Source organism: Salvelinus fontinalis, chromosome 6 (genome assembly GCF_029448725.1).
Source record: "Salvelinus fontinalis isolate EN_2023a chromosome 6, ASM2944872v1, whole genome shotgun sequence".
Classification (NCBI taxonomy): Eukaryota; Metazoa; Chordata; class Actinopteri; order Salmoniformes; family Salmonidae; genus Salvelinus; species Salvelinus fontinalis.
This window is the reverse complement of record NC_074670.1, coordinates 32,691,419-32,712,385: the sequence shown is the minus strand read 5'-3', so window position 1 is coordinate 32,712,385 and position 20,967 is coordinate 32,691,419. Positions and strand designations below refer to the sequence as shown.

Sequence of the window (20,967 nt, the reverse complement as noted above, 5' to 3'; positions counted from 1 at the left end):
GCAGATTTGGCAAGCCAGCACATGAGCCTATGATACTGTGCCAGATACCAGATTTCATACGATACATCATTGTGCCCTAGTCTGCCAAATACCTAATGTCCTAAAACATCAAGTAAAACCAGAAACATTTGCTTTTGATGTGCAAGTGTTTATTTCAGGTGAATGATAAAACCTTTGGCAGAACTGACAACAGTGGATTTACTATAGTCCCAAATGTCTACTATTTGCAAAAATCAAATGAACAAAACAAACACAGGCAAAAAAAACACCTTTCTTGCAATCAGGGCAGAATAATGCAATTTGGTCATTTTTTCCCAGGATTCATTTTCATTGTTAGACCTGGTCTCCCTTACCCACAGTGAAATACAATGAGCAATGTTATGGTGAGAATAATTTAGCTTGACGACACATTATTGCATACATGCTTGGAATGGGTTTTCATATCGGTTTCATGCTGCGTTTGTTTTTTTGTGTGGATTGCTGTGATAAAACTGACAAAGTCCTTGAGCAGAACCCTCGGCTAAAGTGAAACCTTCACAAAGTTCCAACAAGTTTGTAAGTCAAGATGATAGATAACAGCACAAAGACCAACTTCTAAATCCACCAGTGTTGTGCTGTGTGCTACAGAGTGCTGGAAAGTGACTGAACTGGACCTGAACAAACGATTCACCTTACACACAACTTGTCTGCGAAGAACACATCTGTTGGCCTAATGCAGTAAACGCCAACCTCCTCAAGAGAGACAAGCAATGGCCCAACTCCTTGTGGCTCTGAGACAAACCTAATAGACACCGAAATGCTGAACAACATCAGCAGAGCTAAAGCACAGTGGAGAAGATTTCCAAAGAAGTGCCAGAAGTGGAAAGCCGTGGTTGCTGTCCTATCTGCGCCAGATGGCACGGTAAAAAAAAATTAAATAAAAGTTTAATTTGACCTTTATTTAACTAGGCATGTCAAATAAGAAGAAATTCTTATTTTCAATGACGGCCTAGGAACAGTGGGTTAACTGCCTTGTTCAGGGGAAGAACAACAGATTTTTACCTCGTCAGCTCGTGGATTCGATCTTGCAACCTTTCTGTTACTAGTCCAACGCTCTAACCACTAGGCTACCTGCCGCCCCTATGCGATGGGGGACGGGGGATGAGTGAATGAAACAACTAGTCACGCAAGGCAGGGTTTGAAGTGGTGACCGGCGTTTCATTGCCACCATTCTGTTTCTCATGATCATAACCATCATTAAATGATATGTCGATTGATGCCACACAACCAGAATGTATAGGTCCCATCAGAGACCTTTCCTAGTTAGGCTGGTCCGCGATCTGTTTGTGCCGTCTTGCCAACTCTTTTATTCATTGTCACGCCTTGGCAAGACAGCACAAACAGATCTGGGACCAGATTAGCTCATTCCTAATGGCATCGGACTCCACCTGCTTCAGTAAAGAGAAGGGTCATGCTCAAAGAACCTGTGATGTCATAAATGTATGAGTTGCACACATTAGTTGAAGATTGGCATAGTTGATTGGCTGTTAGTAGCATTTGGTCTATGGCAAGCATCCATGCGGGGCAGTATTACGATTGAGTGTCAGAAAATATGGCTAAACTGAGTACTTTATGCATAAGGGAGATAGATATATCTAGAATGTGCTTGTACTGCATACATTCTTTCATAGCCAAACGAAGAGAATAAGCCAATGCAATGGGTTATTTCCAGAAGACTATATTTAGAATGTTTTGTCTGTGCAAGATTCTAATGAATCAGATTTCCAACTGCAACAAATTGTAGTTAGAATCTATAATGTTGTTTCAGAATCTATAAGCATCACTGATCAAACCGCTGGTAACAGGTTTATTTTTTAGCTCAGTTTTCCTACATGGCATAGCATTATACAGTATGACACTACAGCAACTTTGAGCATAGGGCCGGCACTGGCAAATCAACATGGGGCAGTCATGAATCCATAAATCACCAACTATCCTCTTTTCCAGACACACACAACAGAAGAAAAAGTGGACACTACAATCCCTTTTGCAGTCTGAGGAACCCTGTTTTCTTCAGAATGAATGAAACCAGAAGCAAAGTCTTGGGCAGCATACAGGCGAGTGAGTAGCGATTGAGTTTGCCTGTTGCAAGCTTTCTATCTAAATAAGGCCTTGAGAAAGTGTTACCATGTGCGTTTTGGATAAACACCAAGCATTTCGACCCAGACGTCTGCACAGGGTTACACAACTATACTTATCCCCGTTACAGCCTTCGCAGTTTCTTATCCTTATCGAGGGTTACATCAACGTTTACATTTTTTTTTTTTAAGTACTTCTTCACATGGATGAACCAGCAGCTAAAACAGATAACGATATTACCAAGCTTCCTCAGGTCTCTTGGGACTTGCAGCACGTGAGGCCTATCTCACTGAAAGTTCCCAAATGCCAAATAGGCTTTTGCTTACGTATACCAGTCCTGTTGGACTGTTTTTACTCGTGGCAAAGAGTGCCGAACAGCGGAAAACAATGCCTTGCATTCACACGAAATGTACGAATGTTCCTAGTATCTCTGCACTTAGTTTCCCTTCCATCCTAGCTTTGTAAGCTCGCAGTCCTCCTTGGCCTCTGAGCTTCGGGTTCAGCCCTGACTCTTCATTTGAATTTTTACCTCTAGTCCTCTTCCTGTGATAGTCCTCTTCCTGTGATTTTTAGGATCTGGGTGCGAGAGTTATGATTGGTTTACTGAAAACCCCAATCCATTAGTCTTTTCCGCACGATCCCTCCCCATCTTTCTTTTTGTCCATTCCTATCCTCTCGCCGTCTGCCTATGTGTGTTTAGACAGTGCTCCGGGGTGTGCCGTTGAGTGTCACAGCCTTGTTGCAGGGCGTGCCGGCCGCTTGGGAGCCCGTCCACGGTGTGGAAACGCCCACCTCAAACACCTCGTGGATGGCCTTCCGGAAACAGTGGAAGTTGTAGTCTATCAAGCCTGGGGAGAGATACGTGTCAATGAGAGAAGGGTATGAATATATTTTCACTTCTGTGATCTTACAGACTTTGAACATCACTCAGTCGATTACTCCATAAGTCATGTATGGTGGAAACAAAGAATAAGACGTGAATAAAGGATCACCCTAACAAGATAAACCAATAACGCCCTGTGTGAAGAACATTTACAAAAACAGTGGCAAAGAAAAACAAACCACTTATATGCATGCTACCGCCTGTGAAGCTTGAAATTCAAGAGACTCAAGATTACTTCCTTAAATAAGACTGTGCCACTCTTCCATTGACATCTGTCTGAATGTTGCGCTTGTGGGCGTGAAGTCGCACTTGATCGAGAGACTGCTTCACGCAGTAATGAGGAAGTGATGGGGTGGGTGGCTTGCCTTTGCGCTCAAAGCTCTCCTCTCGGAGGATGCAGACCAACGCCAGGAACTTGGTGACCTCTTTCAGGTAGAGGACTGTGGTGTTGTTCAGCTTGATGATGGCCATGGACTCCTTGTCGTAGGCACTACCACTGCCGTCCTCCTTCAGACTGGAATAACACACACAAAATAGAACAGTCAACGTAAGGAACTTATTCAAATTGAAAATGTGTTCGATACAGAGACCTAACATATCAAACTTTATAATAAGACATTAAACGCCTCATACACGCTTATAACAAGGAGTAAAAGTATGATTTTATACTATTCGGCTTGGAGTAAAGTGTTGTCACAAAAATGACCACAAACACACGCACGCACACAGCTGTAAACTATACATATCTGACATAACTGAATTCACTTCTAGGGGACTTACCCATAGATGCAGGAGACATCTATAACCACGTCGATCATGTCACAACACAGCTCATAAGACTGCATGTCCACCGGACTGCTGTCTGTGGCGATGTAGATCTTACTGACCACGTCAAACAGAAAGGCCTTCTCTATGCCGGAGTTCTGAGGATAGCACAAGGGGAAAAGGGAGATGAGGGGAATAGGGGTTAGGGCTGTGGCGTCCATGAAATTTTGTCAGACGGTTATTGTCATGCAAAAGACGTCCGGTCTCACGGTAATTGATCGTTAATTAACAGAAACCCGTTTAGCATCTCCAGGCCTCCACACATACAAGCCGCTGATGAGCGCCTTCGGAATATCTACATTTTAAAAAGTCTAATAAATCTATTGAATATACACCCTCACAATACATCCATTATTTATTTTAGGCAGGTCTAAAGAAACATTACGATATGAAGAAAATGTATTTCAGAAGAACAGAATGTGAGTTGGCCTACTGTATGTTATCTGGCTATGTGCCATGCCATAGGCAGTAGGCTTGTTCATTTAGCAGACAAGATATGCTTATAAGTCCCCAGCCATTATTTAATTTAATACTAAAAAGAACATAATTGAACTTAGCTGAATGAAACAGAAAAGTGAGTACGCATATTAAGTGGCTATGGTGAGTGTAAAGAAGTGATCATTTGGAACAGGTCTTATATGCTAGATTCCGTTATTCGGCAACTTTAGTTCTGAATGTATACAAACCTTAGAAATCAAAATGTATATATGAGCTGCATGATGTCCCATTATCAAATGGGCAGGAACAGGAGAATAACGAACGGAGGCCGCTTTCCCGCCAGTTTGTTTTTTAAATGATGCCGGGTAGGCTACTCTGGTTATTACACACCGCATCAACCACTGTTGGAGGAGCATGCAGCCTCTGTATGCCATGGGCTCTCCAACCTTGTTACTGCAGCTACCCAGTGCTTCATTTGGGAAACCCAAGTGAAATCTGTTCGGGAACATCGATAGTATGATGTTTTCAAAACATATTTCATTAAGCTGACAGTCACTCTCTCTCTGCACCTGGAGAAAGGAATGAAGGAGAGAGAGGGGAGGAGATGGAAACGCACAGTGGTGAGATATTCTGTACCTTAAGGTAGTGTCAGCCTATTGATTTGGAAAATATAAAAACAATTCCCTATTACTAGGCTATACAAATGCACTATAAATTGTAGGCGAACTCTGTAAGCCGCCCTGCATAATCAACGAACCAACAGCATAGCCTAGACCTATATGTTCTCTCCCAGACTCAACAGCAGTTTGGAGCGCAGCATAAGATAACCAGTCCATCCAGTATGCATAATAATACAGCCCACACTCAACGGTGATTACTAGAGTATAGGCTATACCAATTATGTACCAAAGACATCTTAAATTTGTTTTGTTTTTTCTCTTGATGTTTTTTGCAGTGCATAATATGCGGTAGGCTATGTATTGTATAGCGGCAAACATGTTATTTATGGGGGTTTTCGGGTTCATATATAGTGTGGGTGCTTTGAATTAATCGTCACCGTGGAAAGCGCTGTCCATTTCATGGTGTTAAGGCTTTGAACAACATCTACAATGACCATGTTTTCCACTCAGTTTCAACCTGCTGTTGAACTTCTTCCTTCAAAATTGATCAATTACAGTGAGGTGCGTTTTAAAAGCATGATACTGTTTTGATGAAAAGTGTTTGATGTGATTTCCGATGGCATTTGCATTGATATCAGAGTGGTTAGAGGGTCAACAGAGCCCGGAGTACCAGGCCAATAGGACCTGATCGTCGTTAGCCAGTTGGATACTACGTACCAATGCATGTCCACAGTGCATAAGAGGAGATTACCGTGACTCAACGGTCACGTGGAATTTGACTGTGGTCAGGACTCATGACTGCCGGTGTGGCGGTAATACGATCACCACAACAGCCCTACTCATGATACAATATTATCACAATACTTTAGTGCCGATACGATATGTATTGCAATTCTCACGATTCTATATGTACTGCGATTCAACAATGGGATTTTATTGTGATTCGATGTTCCACACATATTGCTGCAGAGGGACAAGAGGGAGCCATGAGGAAACAAGTTTTGATCAGACATAGAAATAAAAGTGCTGAAAACATTTGTCTCCCTATTTAAAAAGAAGATGGAGAACAAGCTATGAAAAATACTGGAGTTTTGGTGCAGGTACAGCCAACTAGCAGGGAGGGACTAGCTGAACTCGTCCAATGAGAAACATCACTTTCCGTTTTCTGTTGAAATTAATTTTTGTTATGGTGTACACTAATGAACACAACCCAGGTAAAACAAATGAAAGAAAAGCAAAAAAACTTCAAATCAAACAGCGAGAACTAAATCAAGAGGGAGTTTGGTACTTACGGATATAAAGATGTTTAGAAGGTTTTCCAGTGTTGGCAGCTGTGGGATAAGCTTCTGGACCACTTTACTGAAGGCCTCGAATATTGAGTGGTCATAGATACTTGTCAAATAGAAACTGAAAGATATAGAAACGAAAAGGGAGTTAGCTATAGGTTTGCACAGGTTAGGACTGATTTGACAACTTAGTTCCTCGTGCGCTGTAGTTCAAGTAAAAACACAAAGCGAGACTGGATCCTATCACAAAACAGTAGGGAACATTAGAAACTGAAAGCATTTCTCAGCTTTAAACACACACAAAGATAAGCTATCACTTAATAATGACCATGATGCTACATTTTGGGACAGTCCAACTGTAGAATTGAAAATATTAGCAACGTATTACAAAAGCATTAAGGTAGCGGAACAATTTAAAGAATTCTATAAATAACAGTAGTGATGGTAACTTCATTGTTCCAAATAGAAAATTGGGAAACTTTAGAGACCGCAGCTCTAACCAACAGATCCAAAGACTTCGCACAGAGATGTCTTCGCAGTGCAGAAAACAGAACACAACTCAACTCAACTCAACTCATGACAGCCCTCCTCCCAGCTTCACTATAAATCCACCCTTGATCCAACTGTCTGGCGTGCACCAACAGCAACCTCACCTTTCATAAAATAGGCCGACATCTCAAGAAAGGAAAAGCACACAGCCGATTGAAAAACCTAGTACTGAAAATCTGCAGAGCGTGTTTGAACCGGTTTGTCTTTTCATAAAACGACTCTCTAGGCTCAGTATCATTAATGTATAAAGGACCTAGGCCAATATCTGGGAAATTATCATCAGGGCATGTGATGATATCCCCATCGAAAACAACCGTTTCAGCAGAATTCAAATTTGACGCTATAGTTTCAATTTCAAAAGAGAAAATAGCAAACATTGAAGGCAGTATAAGCATAACGGTACATGAAATATAGGCTACATATAATCCTACTGATCCTTTAACATAGACAGTTTGCACCATGCACACTTGCTGTGGTGTTTGTTCATTAAGAGGCCGGGGTGGAATCTGACAGTAATGCTCGGAGTATGACAACCATGCGCTGGAAATATACAAGCAAACCCTATGATCCAGGACCACACACTGACAAGTGTGCTTGTCATGAATGTGTTACTACCCCACTCACAGTCAAATGTTGGACCAAAACAAGGCACGTGTTTTGCCCCACACCGCGGCAAATATTTTCATCCATGTGTTGTGTAAGGCAAGCCATTTCTGGGAACCCAATCTTACAAGCCTAAATAAACTGGACAACATTCCTTATGCAAAGTGAGAGAGTTATAACAGCTAGGCTAACAACACTAACACAAAACTACCTGAATCTATTTTCACTGTATCAACATCAGTGGAATCGCAGGTGTGATCTGATTCACTCAGATTTCAGCCATATTCCAAAACCAATCATGCTATTTAGAAAATAATCAAAGTGACAAGAGGCCACAAGAAATTACTTGGCAGCACAGATGACTAGCTTATGTTGTGAAATAAAGATGGCTGACTAATGCTAAAACTGCTAACATTTTAGTCAAATGCACAGCAACTGAACTCCCATGAGGTCATTGCTGGGTTGAAGAGCAGAAAAAGAGAATTAGGCCTACAATAGAATACTAACCAACAAAAGCAAGGTAATAAGCTGAGAAGGCTAATTAGTTTAATGTAGCTGCTCTTTCTGTAGGCTTTCAATGCTTTTCCCTTGGCATACTGTAAACTCAAAAGGAGAGGATTAAAGGGATGGTTAGATTTTCTGAACTATCCCTTTGAGGGCGAGTGTCTGTGGATCTACCTGAGGTGAAGCTTCTCTAAGCTGGCGTCTGCCAGGTCGTCGTTGGCTCTCTGGTGGATGTCCCTCTGGGTCTCGATCTTGTGGTCGTCGGAGAGGCCGTCCACTTTGTGGATGAACACCTCAAAGTTAATCTCAGGGTTGACCCTGTAGGCCCGCGACACGGTGAGGTGGAGTCTGCCCAATGCCTCCACATAGTCATCCTGGGCAGAAAGAAGAACACGCGCACAAACAGAGACAGACAGACCGAGAGACATAGAAAAGGTGGCTTAAAACAAAAATAGTGTACAAGTGTGCCTAAAAAGTAGACTACATGCATTTTGCTGCCTGCATGCACATTTCCACATCCATACTATCCAACATGCATAATGCAATTCCCTATGCCCATATATTCTACTTGCTACAATCCCAGTGGTGGGGAGAGTTAGCCAGAATTCCTGGCGGAATTAGGATACTTTTTGGATTAAAGCAATTGAAGATTTCAACATAACCATCATAATACTTCAGATTGCAAAATCTCAAAGTCCCACTGCAAAAATGAGTGACAACATTGGATGTGTTGAGCAAGCTGGCCAATTTATTTCCCTGCGAATTCTGCATCTGCACTGAGAGATACTGAACACTAGTGAGATATGGAGTGCCACTCTGCCTCAGTACAGTGGCTTGTACAAACACTTCCTAAATTTAACTCAGCTGGAAAAATCTTAATAAACTGGCAAAAGGATACAGTAGGTTTGTTGGACATACAACACCTAGGACACATTAAGTAGTCACAACCTAGTTATACCTCAAAGATAATTGACAACATTAACGGGATAATCCACCCACAGAAAGAAAAATCATGAAACTCCTGTCAATTTGGTGATAGCATATGTTCTATCAGTGAGTAAAATAACAATTTCCCTCGTGATTTAACTTCTAAGTGGTCCGTCTGAAATCAGGATATCTTGTAGGAACGCGTCATAGCTACATGGTTCTCGTCACTGGAGATATGGGATAACACATTATGACATTTCATAACGCTATTATAACAATTAGGCCTACCTGCACTAAAGATCACCAAATCAGCCAATAGATGGTATGGGCATACTTGTCTAGAACACATACATCCATTTAAAAATCATCATGACAAAGTATATACTGTTTTTCGCTTAAGATTTTCTCAATCTAAACAGTGAATCAAATTTATTCAACTCAGTTTCCCCTTCAACTACTATATTGCAATGCGCCCTGTGTGTCTGTTGGAAACGTGGGAAAGGGCCGATATTGCTATAGCAACGTACTCTGTACTCACTTTGTGGAGAGGCGAACTGTGAGAGACACCTAAATTGATAGTGCTGTTTTAGGCAATTTTACAGCTAGCTACTTCACATGCTGATATTGACTTTGGTATTATTATGTGTAGCTATGTTTGCTAGCTAGCCAGCAAGCTAGCCAGCCTGCCCAGAGAGAGTATTGCATTGTGGGTTTTGTAGTTGACTAGAGCTGCAACAGATTTGCACAACAATTTTCACATTGCTACCAACCTTATAAATGACAAAATGAAACATTTGTTCACAAAACATAGTTATTTAAGACCAATTCCTATTAAATAACAGTGGTTTAGGGTGGATTAACAACCTTATTAAGGTTGAGAAAAAACACCAGCAATGTGGACACTGTGTCCTGTTGCGGGTTATAGGAATGTGACAAATGGACAATTTTTATTAATGTTTAAACTGCAAAAAAAAAAAATTTTTGGGGTGGTCCATTAATGCAATTTAAACTGTACCTCAATTCCACCATGCAAAGTTTGCATTTCCTTCTCAAAGTGTTGCCATACAGGACTTCATTGCTGTCCCTTGCCTTTTTTAAGAACTGTTAATGTGATGACGTAGTGGTGGATAGTTGATTCTAAAATAATTTATTCCTTGATTCCTTCCACGTCAACTCCCAGTGTCGACTCCCATTTCTGAGTGTCAAGATTCGATTCAGCTACGAATCCACTCCTAAGATTCATGTTTTAGGAACGGAGGAAGCTGATTAGATGCCGTACTTCCGAAAATACAAACACTTCCATCTTTCATAGCGTGCTAGAGAGGGACGGAGAGAAGGGCACAATATAGGCAGGTCGGCCACCAGACAGACAGAACTGAGCACTTGACCGATCTCTCACAATGGAATGCTGTATCTCGCAATGTCTCACAAATTCAGTAAAGCAGGGCCTATCATCAATGAAAAGGCTATGATATTGAGCCAGATGCACCAGTTCGCTCTCACAGTCACACACAGTATATGCACATGTGCACAGGTTCGCATCACGCTGTTCACAGCGAGGTAGCAAGGGCACCAAAACAGCAGAGAAGTTGATCATCGCGTTTCAACCCTCCTAGTTGTTGCAGAAACTGGCCTACTATCCTGTTACTTTGTGCATCTAAGTAAAAAAAAAAAAAAAAACACATTGATTTCCGGTTAGGGATTTTTCTTACATGCTGACCAGACCGGACATGTCACGTGCACGAGCATCGCGAAATACATTTTGAAATCCATGTTATTCAATTATTGCGCCAATGAGCGTCTGCCATGCCAAGGGCTAAAATAGAACTCATTTCTATTTGACACAGATCGCGCTGAAAGTCCTGCCTCTCCCATCTCCTCATTGGTTTATAGACGCAGCTACCCACGTGCCATCTCCTCATTGGTAATACCCACGTGGGTGATTGAAAGACAAACTGTTTTGCCGGTGGTCGTGGTAATGCTATGAAAGTGTAGATGCCGATCACTATATAAGTTCAAAGATGAAAAAGGCTGGAAGGAGGAGAGATGACTAGAAACGATTCGGTTGGCCGTTTTATGAGTGGATTAATTGTCGGAGTAGAGGACCTTGTGCATATCAGGTAAATTAACAACTCAAAGTTTATATCCCAGGACAAATTAGCTAGCAACAGCAAGCTAGCTAAAAAGGACAAATTAGCTAGCAAGTGCAAGCTAACTAGCTAAATTGCCATACATGTTTAATGCTTTTCGACCTGTCCCCAAATTAATGACATTGGTTCAGAGTTTGTTTTGATATTTTAACCTGGTTGTCGTGATCACGTTTGGTGTAGGGGGACAAAATAAATGTATGCACGATAGCGCACGCGCGCAGCCGGGTTTGGGTTCCGTGTTAACGTTAAAGATGCCAATTTCATTTAAACATTTTAAAGTTCACACCCCTAGTTCATTAGGCACAAAACAGAAGAAAATGGCGTGAAACAGGAAGGGACTACCTGGACACGTCCAATGAGAAACGCTCAATTTCGTATTCCATTAAAATGTTTGAAACCATTTTTCTTTGCCTGCTCTACTAAACACAAACCAGAAAAATAGAAAACGTAGTGACACTGGTAACTCCTTTCAATGTGATCATTAAATTGAGATAAACGGTGGCCTCCGTGATTAAATTAGCTTTGATTTAGATCATGGTTAAGATCACTTTGTTCCAGCAGTTAGGATAACAATGTGCACTGTCTTCGGAAAACGTCTGTGACAATCAATTGTCTTTGAAGCGTTGGGTCATTTAACGTTTCAACATGAGAAGCTTATCCTGTGCTGCAGAGTAGAAGTAGTCTGGCCCACACTTATATCATCCACTTCTCTATAAACACAAATTAAATGTATAAACTATACAGTTTAGTCAGTTTGAATACATTTAATTTAAAGACCATAGAACAGGTTCAGACATTACCCATGACATGAGTATTCTGTTAAAATGCTGTGGTCTGAAGGGCTTTTTCCCTTTCTTCTATCTCTATCTCTGAGATCAGGCATTTATCAATTATGGTGTCAGTAAGTCAGTCAACCATTGTGTTTTTAATACACTTTTCCACTCAATCTTTTCACCTGTGCGTCAATGACGAATATCAAAGCACCCGTGCCTCTGAAGATCATCTCGTAGTCAAAGGTGGGGTCGAAGAAGTCCACTTGACCCGGGAAGTCCCAGATCTGGAAGTTGACAAACGAGCTACTGGAGATGTCGTCCTTGTAGATCTTGTTGGTGCTCTCCAGGAACAACGTCTCGTTAGGAGACATTTTGTGGAATACCACCTGAAACAGGAAATTAGACATAGTGCTGTTAAGACAAAATGATCACACCTACTGCTTCCTTCTCAAAATACCAAAGAGAGACTCCATTTTGAGAGTTTGTAGTAACTGGGGTCACTACTACCAGAGGAAAAAGCCAAATCACATGTTTTGGAACTAACAAGAGGCTTATTAAGGGAAGAACGTACTCTGCGGCTTAGTATTTAGGGTCATGGATTTAGATGGGCCTTCAACAACAGTATAGCTCTGCACAACCATTGCCTATGAATGAAAATATATGAGAAGAACACAAATAAACCATGTAACTAAATAGTTTGGCGCCCTTAAAAGACATGCTCTGGTACTTTGGAGACTAGAAGTATTTTATTTTATTTTAAAACCTCTCGCCTTGGGCTGGATGTTTCAATGTGTAGTTCATACATGCATAATATATGAGAAGAATTACTGTTTTACCTCAATTTGCCACCACATGTGGGCTACTTTCAGAACTACTGGCTAAAAAGTATGCAAAAGTACCAGAAAGTCTCTTTAATACATTACCCGTTGTAAGTCTTGTATCTTCTACTAGTGAAGCAGAAATACTTTCAGATTAATTTCAAGTTACATGATTTCTTCCTCCATGTATCAAATGGGGGAAGGCATTGCCCCCAACATCTTAAAAAGAACGCCAAAAAGTCTGCTACAAAACTACATCTAAAACTGACAAACAGGAATGGGAAATGTTTATTCTAATGAGTAAAGTTTTATGGTGCATCTAGAATAAATTGCATTTTCCTGGAAAGAGCATACTTATTGAACCATATAAGTGATGATATGACTTGTAAAATATATGGCGTGTGGCTGTAGCTCTGCTGTCATGAGTGAGGTTGTTTAGCAATATAATGCTGATTGCAAGTGTCTGACAAGATTTGGAACGCCAGAAAATAGATTTTAGACAGTCACGTGCCCAATCCTTACAAGTGATCACACCGCGCGCGCACACACACGAGTGCCGAGCAAGAAACATGTTTTCACCTGATAAATGATTAACAAGTAACCTAGCAAAGGTTTATTTTACATACATACGTTTGAATTAATTGTATATTATTTGCACTCGTTAGCTGAACCAACTAGCTAGCTCACTGGCTAACATCAATTGAAATAGTTGGCTGAACCTCCCTAGAAACAGTGGTGGAACAAGTACACAATTTTCATACTTGAGTAAAAGTAAAAGATACTTGAGTAATTTTCTATAAAGGTAACGTTAAAAGTGAAAGTCACCCAGTAAAATACTACTTGAGTAAAAGTCTAAAAGTATTTGGTTTTAAATATACTTACGTATCAAAAGTAAATGTAATTGCTAAAATAAGTAAAAGTATAAATAATTTCAAATTCCCTATATTAAACAAACCAGACGGCCCCAATTTTTAATTTACGGATAGCCAGGGGCACACGCCAACACTCAGACAACATTTACAAATGAAGAATGTGTGTTTAGTGAGTCCGCCAGATCAGAGGCAATAGGGATGACCAAGAATGTTCTCTTGATAAGTACCTTTAAATTGGACCATTTTCCTGTCCTGCTAGCCATGCAAAATGTAACGAGTACTTCTGGGTGTCAGGGGAAATGTATGGAGTAAAAAGTACATTATTTTCTTTAGGAATGTAGTAAGGTAAAAGTTCTCCAGAATATAAATAGTAAACTACAGATACCACAAAAAAAACGTATTTAGAAACAAATTAGTTTTACTTAAGTACTTTACACCACTGCCTAGAAGAAAGAATGCAACACCACGGAGTTTTTAAACCAGAACATCTCTGTAGATGCTAGCTATACTAAAGTGTTTACTTGCATGTCATGTAGCAGTAACGTGCTATTCAGACCAGGATGACAACTGGTCTTTCACATATAAGTAAAGTCTGGCGTTCAGAATGGATGCATGTTACTATATTAACCTCAGGAATGTTTAGAAGTTGTAGCAATGTTAGCAAGCTATCTCAATAACTGGTGATGATAGCTATAGTTGCTGATTGAACTAAAATAAGGCGTTATGTAAAGACAGTTGAATCATGTCCGCCGACATCGCTTCCTACCTTCTGTATTGACGACTTGCCACTTCTTCGCAAACCCATTAACAGAATTCTAGGTTTGCTGTCAGATGGAGTCGGGCTATCCTCGATGTCGGCCTCCTCTTCTCCATAGCCAAAATCTTTGGGAAACGAGTCCGCAACCCCATAGCTGTCTGCCAACGGTTCCACTTCGTACTGAATCGACATTTTGACCCAACAACTCTCGCTTCCCCAATCCCCCCTCACCCTATTAGTTTTACGCAGTCCTGCTTTTACCGATAGATCCTTCCACACCGCCGATACAATTTAAAATACAGTTTAAATGCATCAATTATGCCAATGTTACTTGCAAATCCAGAGTGTGTTGTAATATTCTCCCTTATCCTTTAGATCTTCGGGTCCCCTATGTTTCCCTTTCCCCCGAAAACCCTGCACTTGAACCACCTCTGAATATAATTGGACGATGTACATAGGATGCGAATAATAATTGGATAACCAGGGTGTCAATCTGTCGAGACTGGTTCTATCCTTGTCAGATGTTTTGCAGTCAGCTGACCAAGTAGACTAGTGCCAGAGAGGAAGAAACGAAGCGAGAGGTCCATTCCCGTCAAAATCTGTCCCCGCAGTAATACAGCGATAAGCAGACCGGACTTAATTTAAACAGGGTCAACAATGAGACCGATAAGCAGACCGTCTGCCTTCGCGACAGTTAGTGCGGAGACAAGAGCGTCTCGTCATTGTATACAGTATCTCTGCTAATGCACAGGTTTGTTTTGTGACCTTTCACCTGGAGTTATTTTGGCTGGAAATGTATAGTTTGACTGTTTTATTTTTGTTTTGACTGGGGGGGGGGGGGATTCACGATGGATGTATCTCTTTGATTCATAGTAAAATTGTACAATCAATGTTATTCCAGTAATTCCAGTATTGTTTTCCATCTGTGGAATGAATCTACATTCAATCAAAATATAAAGTAGCACGTGCTCCAGCAGGTATATCTCACTGGTCACCCCCAAAGCCAATTCTTCCTTTGGCCGCCTCTCCTTCCAGTTCTCTGCTGCCAATGACTGGAACGTACTGCAAAAATCTCTGAAGCTGGAGACTCTTTACCTCCCTCACTAGCTTTAAGAACCAGCTGTCAGAGCAGCTCACAGACCACTGCACCTGTACATAGCTCATCTGTAAATAGCCCATCCAATCTACCTCATCCCCATACTGTATGTATTTATTTATCTTGCTCCTTTGCACCCCAGTATCTCTACTTGCACATTCATCTTATGCACACCCTACCATTCCAGTGTTTAATTGCTATACTGTAATTACTTCACCACCATGGCCTATTTATTGCCTTACCTCTCTTATCCTACCTCATTTGCACATGCTGTATATCGATTTTTCTACTGTATTATTGATTGTATGTTTGTTTATTCCATGTGTAACTCTGTGTTGTTGTATGTGTCGAACTGCTTTGCTTTATCTTGGCCAGGTCGCAGTTGCAAATGAGAACTTGTTCTCAACTAGCCTACCTGGTTAAATAAAGGTTAAATAAATCAAATAAAAAGTGAAAACCGTCTGTGTAAAGCCTACAAAATCACCAGCAGAGGGCAGAAAAATACAGTACAGAAAGTATTTCAATAAACTACACTGCGCATGCTTTAAGCACGAGCGCGCTTGTGTTGACTTCAATGCTAACAGGGAAACTTGCCTGTTGCAGGCGGTGAGTCGTAAGAACGTCAGTTAGCAGTAAAGCCAAAGTTTAACTTCATAATGGCACACTACTGAGATCATGTTTTACATTGGCGTGAGTAACGATGTAGTGTGTAAAATACAACAATGACATTGTTCCACAACCAGGAGAGCTTAAAGTTTAACCATATGTAATTTTATAACGCGTTAGTGTGATAATTTAGCCCTTTAAACATTTGCTAGTTAGCTGGCTAGGTAAATTAGCGGACTAAACTCCAATCCATGGTGAAGAAATTTTCTGATGAATTTCACCAACTGAGTGGAGCCGAGACCAGGCTTTGTGGAATGTAGTTGAGACTACATCGATTCGCTCAAGGTCAATACTTAAAAATATATATATTATGAAACGCCCACCTTGTACCTAAGTTTGTCCTCTGTAGTTGCGTGACTTTCTTTGTTTGCTAAAATCATACTTTTTCAATAAACGGTAAACCACAGGTTTAAACTGTGTTAACAACCCTCCAGGCGAGCTTCAATGCCATACAACTCTCCTTCCGTGGCCTCCAATTGCTCTTAAATACAAGTAAAACTAAATGCATGCTCTTCAACCGATCGCTGCCTGCACCTGCCCGCCTGTCCAACATCACTACTCTGGACGGCTCTGACTTAGAATATGTGGACAACTACAAATACCTAGGTCTCTGGTTAGACTGTAAACTCTCCTTCCAGACTCACATCAAGCATCTCCAATCCAAAGTTAAATCTAGAATCGGCTTCCTATTCCGCAACAAAGCATCCTTCACTCATGCTGCCAAACATACCCTTGTAAAACTGACCATCCTACCAATCCTCGACTTCGGTGATGTCATTTACAAAATAGCCTCCAAAACCCTACTCAATAAATTGGATGCAGTCTATCACAGTGCCATCCGTTTTGTCACCAAAGCCCCATATACTACCCACCACTGCGACCTGTACGCTCTCGTTGGCTGGCCCTCGCTTCACACTCGTCGCCAAACCCATTGGCTCCAGGTCATCTACAAGACCCTGCTAGTGTAACGGATGTGAAATGGCTAGCTAGTTAGCGGGTGCGCGCTAGTAGCATTTCAATCAGTTACGTCACTTGCTCTGAGACTTAAGTAGTGTTGCCCCTTGCTTTGCAAGGGCCGTGGCTTTTGTGGAGCGATGGGTAACGCTGCTTCGTGGGTGACTGTTGTCGATGTGTGCAGAGGGTCCCTGGTTCGCGCCCGTGTCGGGGCGAGGGGACGGTTTAAAGTTATACTGTTACATTGATGCTGTTGACCCGGATCACTGGTTGCTGCGGAAAAAGGAGGAGGTTGAAAGGGGGGTGAGTGTAACGGATGTGAAATGGCTAGCTAGTTAGCGGGTGCGCGCTAGTAGCATTTCAATCAGTTACGTCACTTGCTCTGAGACTTAAGTAGTGTTGCCCCTTGCTTTGCAAGGGCCGTGGCTTTTGTGGAGCGATGGGTAACGCTGCTTCGTGGGTGACTGTTGTCGATGTGTGCAGAGGGTCCCTGGTTCGCGCCCGTGTCGGGGCGAGGGGACGACGTAAAGTTATACTGTTACACTAGGTAAAGTCCCCCCTTATCTCAGCTCGCTGGTCACCATAGCAACGCCCACCCGTAGCACGCGCTCCAACAGGTATATCTCTCTGGTCACCCCCAAAACCAATTCTTCCTTTGGCCGCCTCTCCTTCCAGTTCTCTGCTGCCAATGACTGGAACGAACTACAAAAATCTCTGAAACTGGAAACACTTATCTCCCTCACTAGCTTTAAGCACTAGCTGTCAGAGCAGCTCATAGATTACTGCACCTGTACATAGCCCATCTATAATTTAGCCCAAACAACTACCTCTTTACCTACTGTATTTATTTATTTTGCTCCTTTGCACCCCATTATTTCTATCTCTACTTTGCACCTTCTTCCACTGCAAACCAACCATTCCAGTGTTTTTTTACTTGCTATATTGTATTTACTCCGCCACCATGGCCTTTTTTATATTTTTATTTATTAATATATTTTATTTGCCTTCACCTCCCTTATCTCACCTCACTTGCTCACATTGTATATAGACTTATTTTTCACTGTATTATTGACTGTATGTTTGTTCTACTCCATGTGTAACTATGTGTTGTTGTATGTGTCGAACTGCTTTGCTTTATCTTGGCCAGGTCGCAATTGTAAATGAGAACGTGTTCTCAATTTGCCTACCTGGTTAAATAAAGGTGAAATAAAAATAAATAAAATAAAAAATCATTCGGTTTCCAAACCCAGAGTCACAACATCGCGAGACTTCAGAGAAAGCTTGCGAAACAGACCAAACCGGCCAGGCCGGGGTTTGGGACGTAAAATGAGATGAGTGAAAATGTTTTCCGTAGTTGTTAATTTTCTTGCAATCTAAAGGCACAACCTAGATTCGAGCCAATATCTTAAGTAGTTGAACATGTTATTAATCCAATTTCATGAAAGTGACAAACACGTTTTAATTTGTCAAAAACAACTTTATATCAAAGGACTGCCTTTGGGTTGATAGGCTGCACATGCGCAGTTCAGCGTGAGACGACCGTTGGACCCGATAACGTATTTCTACGCATGCGCTAACGTCGCCATGAAGTCGCCTACAGTGTGATGGAGATTTCAATTGACGAAGCCGTTTTAGTTGATCTTCATATTGTACTGCCTCTGGGGTAATATTGATACCACCACGGACTGTTTCCTTTTTGAGATTCAATTGGCACATGCGCATTTGCGATGAGTTGCCATCTTAGAGCAATGAGCAAACAGTTGGTGGTTGTATTTGAATTAACGTATATTGAAAAGTATGGATTTAAAGCAAACAAAGGCACGCTAACATGGGTACAAGTTTTATAATTTAAAGTATTGACCTTGGGCGAATCAATGTAGTCTGAGCTAGATTACCACAAAGCCTGGTCTCGGCTACACTCAGTTGGTGAAGTTAATCAGAAACAATCTTCACCGTGGAGTTTAGTCCATTACTGGCTGGCTAGCTAAACCTGTAGCTAGTTTGTTTATTACCGAGGTACAATACTCAGTTTGGATGTTTTTTCTTCAGTACACTGTAAGGAAGGCTATAATATTTCTAGCAATCATACTAGTCCCATTAAGCTTGAATTAGGTTCCTTGATGGAATCCTTGATTAGAAATGACTGGACAGGTGAAAGCTATGTGGTGGAGCCCTTGAGTTCACCTGTCCAATCATGTTTTTTTAACAGTGATTACATCAAGGGAGGTATGAATGCACAGGGTCTTGTTCCTTCCCTTTCTTGGGCAAACATCTAGCAACATCATGGATGAACTAGCTAATTACTGAACCCTGAAAAAAATTGGAAGTAAAAAAAAATCTAATTTCTTTGGTCACATACACATGGTTAGCAGATGTTAATGTGAGTGTAGTGAAAAGCTTGTGCTTCTAGTTCCGACTGTAGTAATATCTAACGAGTAATCTAACAAATTCACAACAAGTACCTTATACACACAAATGTAAAGGGATGAGTAGAATATGTACATATAAATATATGGATGAGTGGTGGTGTGCAGCATAGGCAAGATGCTGTAGATGGTATAGAATACAGTATATACATATGAGATTAGTAATGTAGGATATGTGAACATTATTAAAGTGCTGTTATTTAAAGTGACACCTTTATTAAGTCAATTTATTTAAGTGGCCAGAGATTTGAGTCTGTATGTTGGCAGCAGCCTCTATGTTAGTGGTGACCTTGAGATAGAAGCTGTTTTTCATTCTCTTGGTCCCAGCTTTGATGCACCTGTACTGGCCTCGCCTTCTGGATGATAGCGGGGTGAACAGGCAGTGGCTCGTGTGGTTGTTGTTCTTGATGATCTTTTTTTTACACTGATGATCGTTTTTACACACTTCCTTAGCTTCAACGCTATGAGCCTACACAAGAGGATGGAGCTGCCGAATAGGATGTGCCTCGGCTTTATTGAAGTCATTTTGTTAGAAACTCCGATTTTTATGGCAAGTCGAAACCAACAACTGGAGGCAAGGGATTTTATTCACCTCTGTTCTTTTGTTTCTTTTCTACTATGTTTAAATATTTAACTTATTTTGTATATCTGATATATTGAAATATAATAGAAAACCCCCCTTTTCTGCTTTCAGTGTACTTAGCCTACTGTACACCAATGCTTTGTATCTAGTAAACAAACAGTAACGTAATGGTGTTTTTCTTTTTAATCACGTTCACATATTTGTTACAATATAGAGATCTTACCTCATGATATCACTTTTGTACTGTGTGCACACAGAGGCTCTGCTGGCGTTACTTGAAATGCATAAGAAACTGAAATACCCCACAACCCTTAACAGAAAAGCTGTGCCTAAAAGAACGTGGAGGGCCATTTGTAACCGTCATACATGGTTTTACGACGATAGTATGGACATACAGTAGTTAATGCAAAATAAAACCCAAGATATACGCTTTTATAAATATGAAATTAGGTCATTCTTTCATGCAATATACAAATACATAATTTAGTCTACATACTCTATTTTCAGTGGTCAATAAGCTACTTTGGCTGCGTTTAGACAGGCAGCCCAATTCTGATCTTTTTCCACTAATTGGTCTTTTGATCAATCAGATCTTTTCATATCAGATATTTTTCAGAGCTGATCTGATTGGTCAAAAGACCAATTAATGAAGCAAAAATTCTGAATTGGCCTGCCATGAGGACATATTTTCATGGTTTCTCTCTAAACAATGGTGTTTAAAATGAACTGAAACCTACAGAAAGCATTTAACGGTGTCACTGCTGTGTGATCTGTACTGTTCCAGTGTTTTTCTCTCTTAGCGACAACACTTTTAAAAGCAGGTCAATATTCCCAATAGCTAGTCCCCACACCCAATGTTTGATCTACTGTGTCTTACGTCATCACAAAGTATGACGGAGGCTTTGAAGCTGGTGAATACAAAAATAAACTACCACATAGAGATCAACAGTACAGTAAGCAATAAACAGAAAGAGAGGCGACATCTTATAAAACACATCTATACATTTTGCTAGACTACTGCAACAGATCTCCCTCCGAAGCAGTTCACACAATGTCACAACTCGTGTCATGTTCTTCTGATCCCTGTGTTTGAAATAAAGTATTTTTTTTGTCTGATGA

General features: G+C 41.0%; 1 protein-coding gene across 1 annotated transcript; it reads right to left on the bottom strand.

Annotated features, from left to right (window-relative positions):
• Positions 1–1,832: 1,832 nt before the first annotated feature.
• LOC129857703 (ras-related GTP-binding protein C-like) lies at positions 1,833–14,580 on the bottom strand. Its single transcript, XM_055926204.1, has 7 exons — positions 14,133–14,580; positions 11,859–12,062; positions 8,001–8,200; positions 6,177–6,291; positions 3,782–3,924; positions 3,367–3,515; positions 1,833–2,966 (listed from the first exon to the last, which is right to left on the bottom strand). The coding sequence occupies exons 1-7, from the start codon at positions 14,313–14,315 to the stop codon at positions 2,815–2,817; spliced, it is 1,146 nt and encodes a 381-aa protein (XP_055782179.1). The 5' UTR covers positions 14,316–14,580; the 3' UTR covers positions 1,833–2,814.
• Between the last annotated feature and the right edge of the window lie 6,387 nt (positions 14,581–20,967).

Excerpts from the sequence above, each read along its gene's own strand:
- LOC129857703 (XM_055926204.1), bottom strand. The coding sequence starts at position 14,315 with ATGTCGATTCAGTACGAAGTGGAACCGTTGGCAGACAGCTATGGGGTT. Across the intron at positions 8,201-11,858 it reads TATTCGTCATTGACGCACAG|GATGACTATGTGGAGGCATT; the intron begins GTGAAAAGATTG and ends CTTTCTGCCCAG. Across the intron at positions 3,516-3,781 it reads GATGTCTCCTGCATCTATGG|TCTGAAGGAGGACGGCAGTG; the intron begins GTAAGTCCCCTA and ends GTGTTATTCCAG.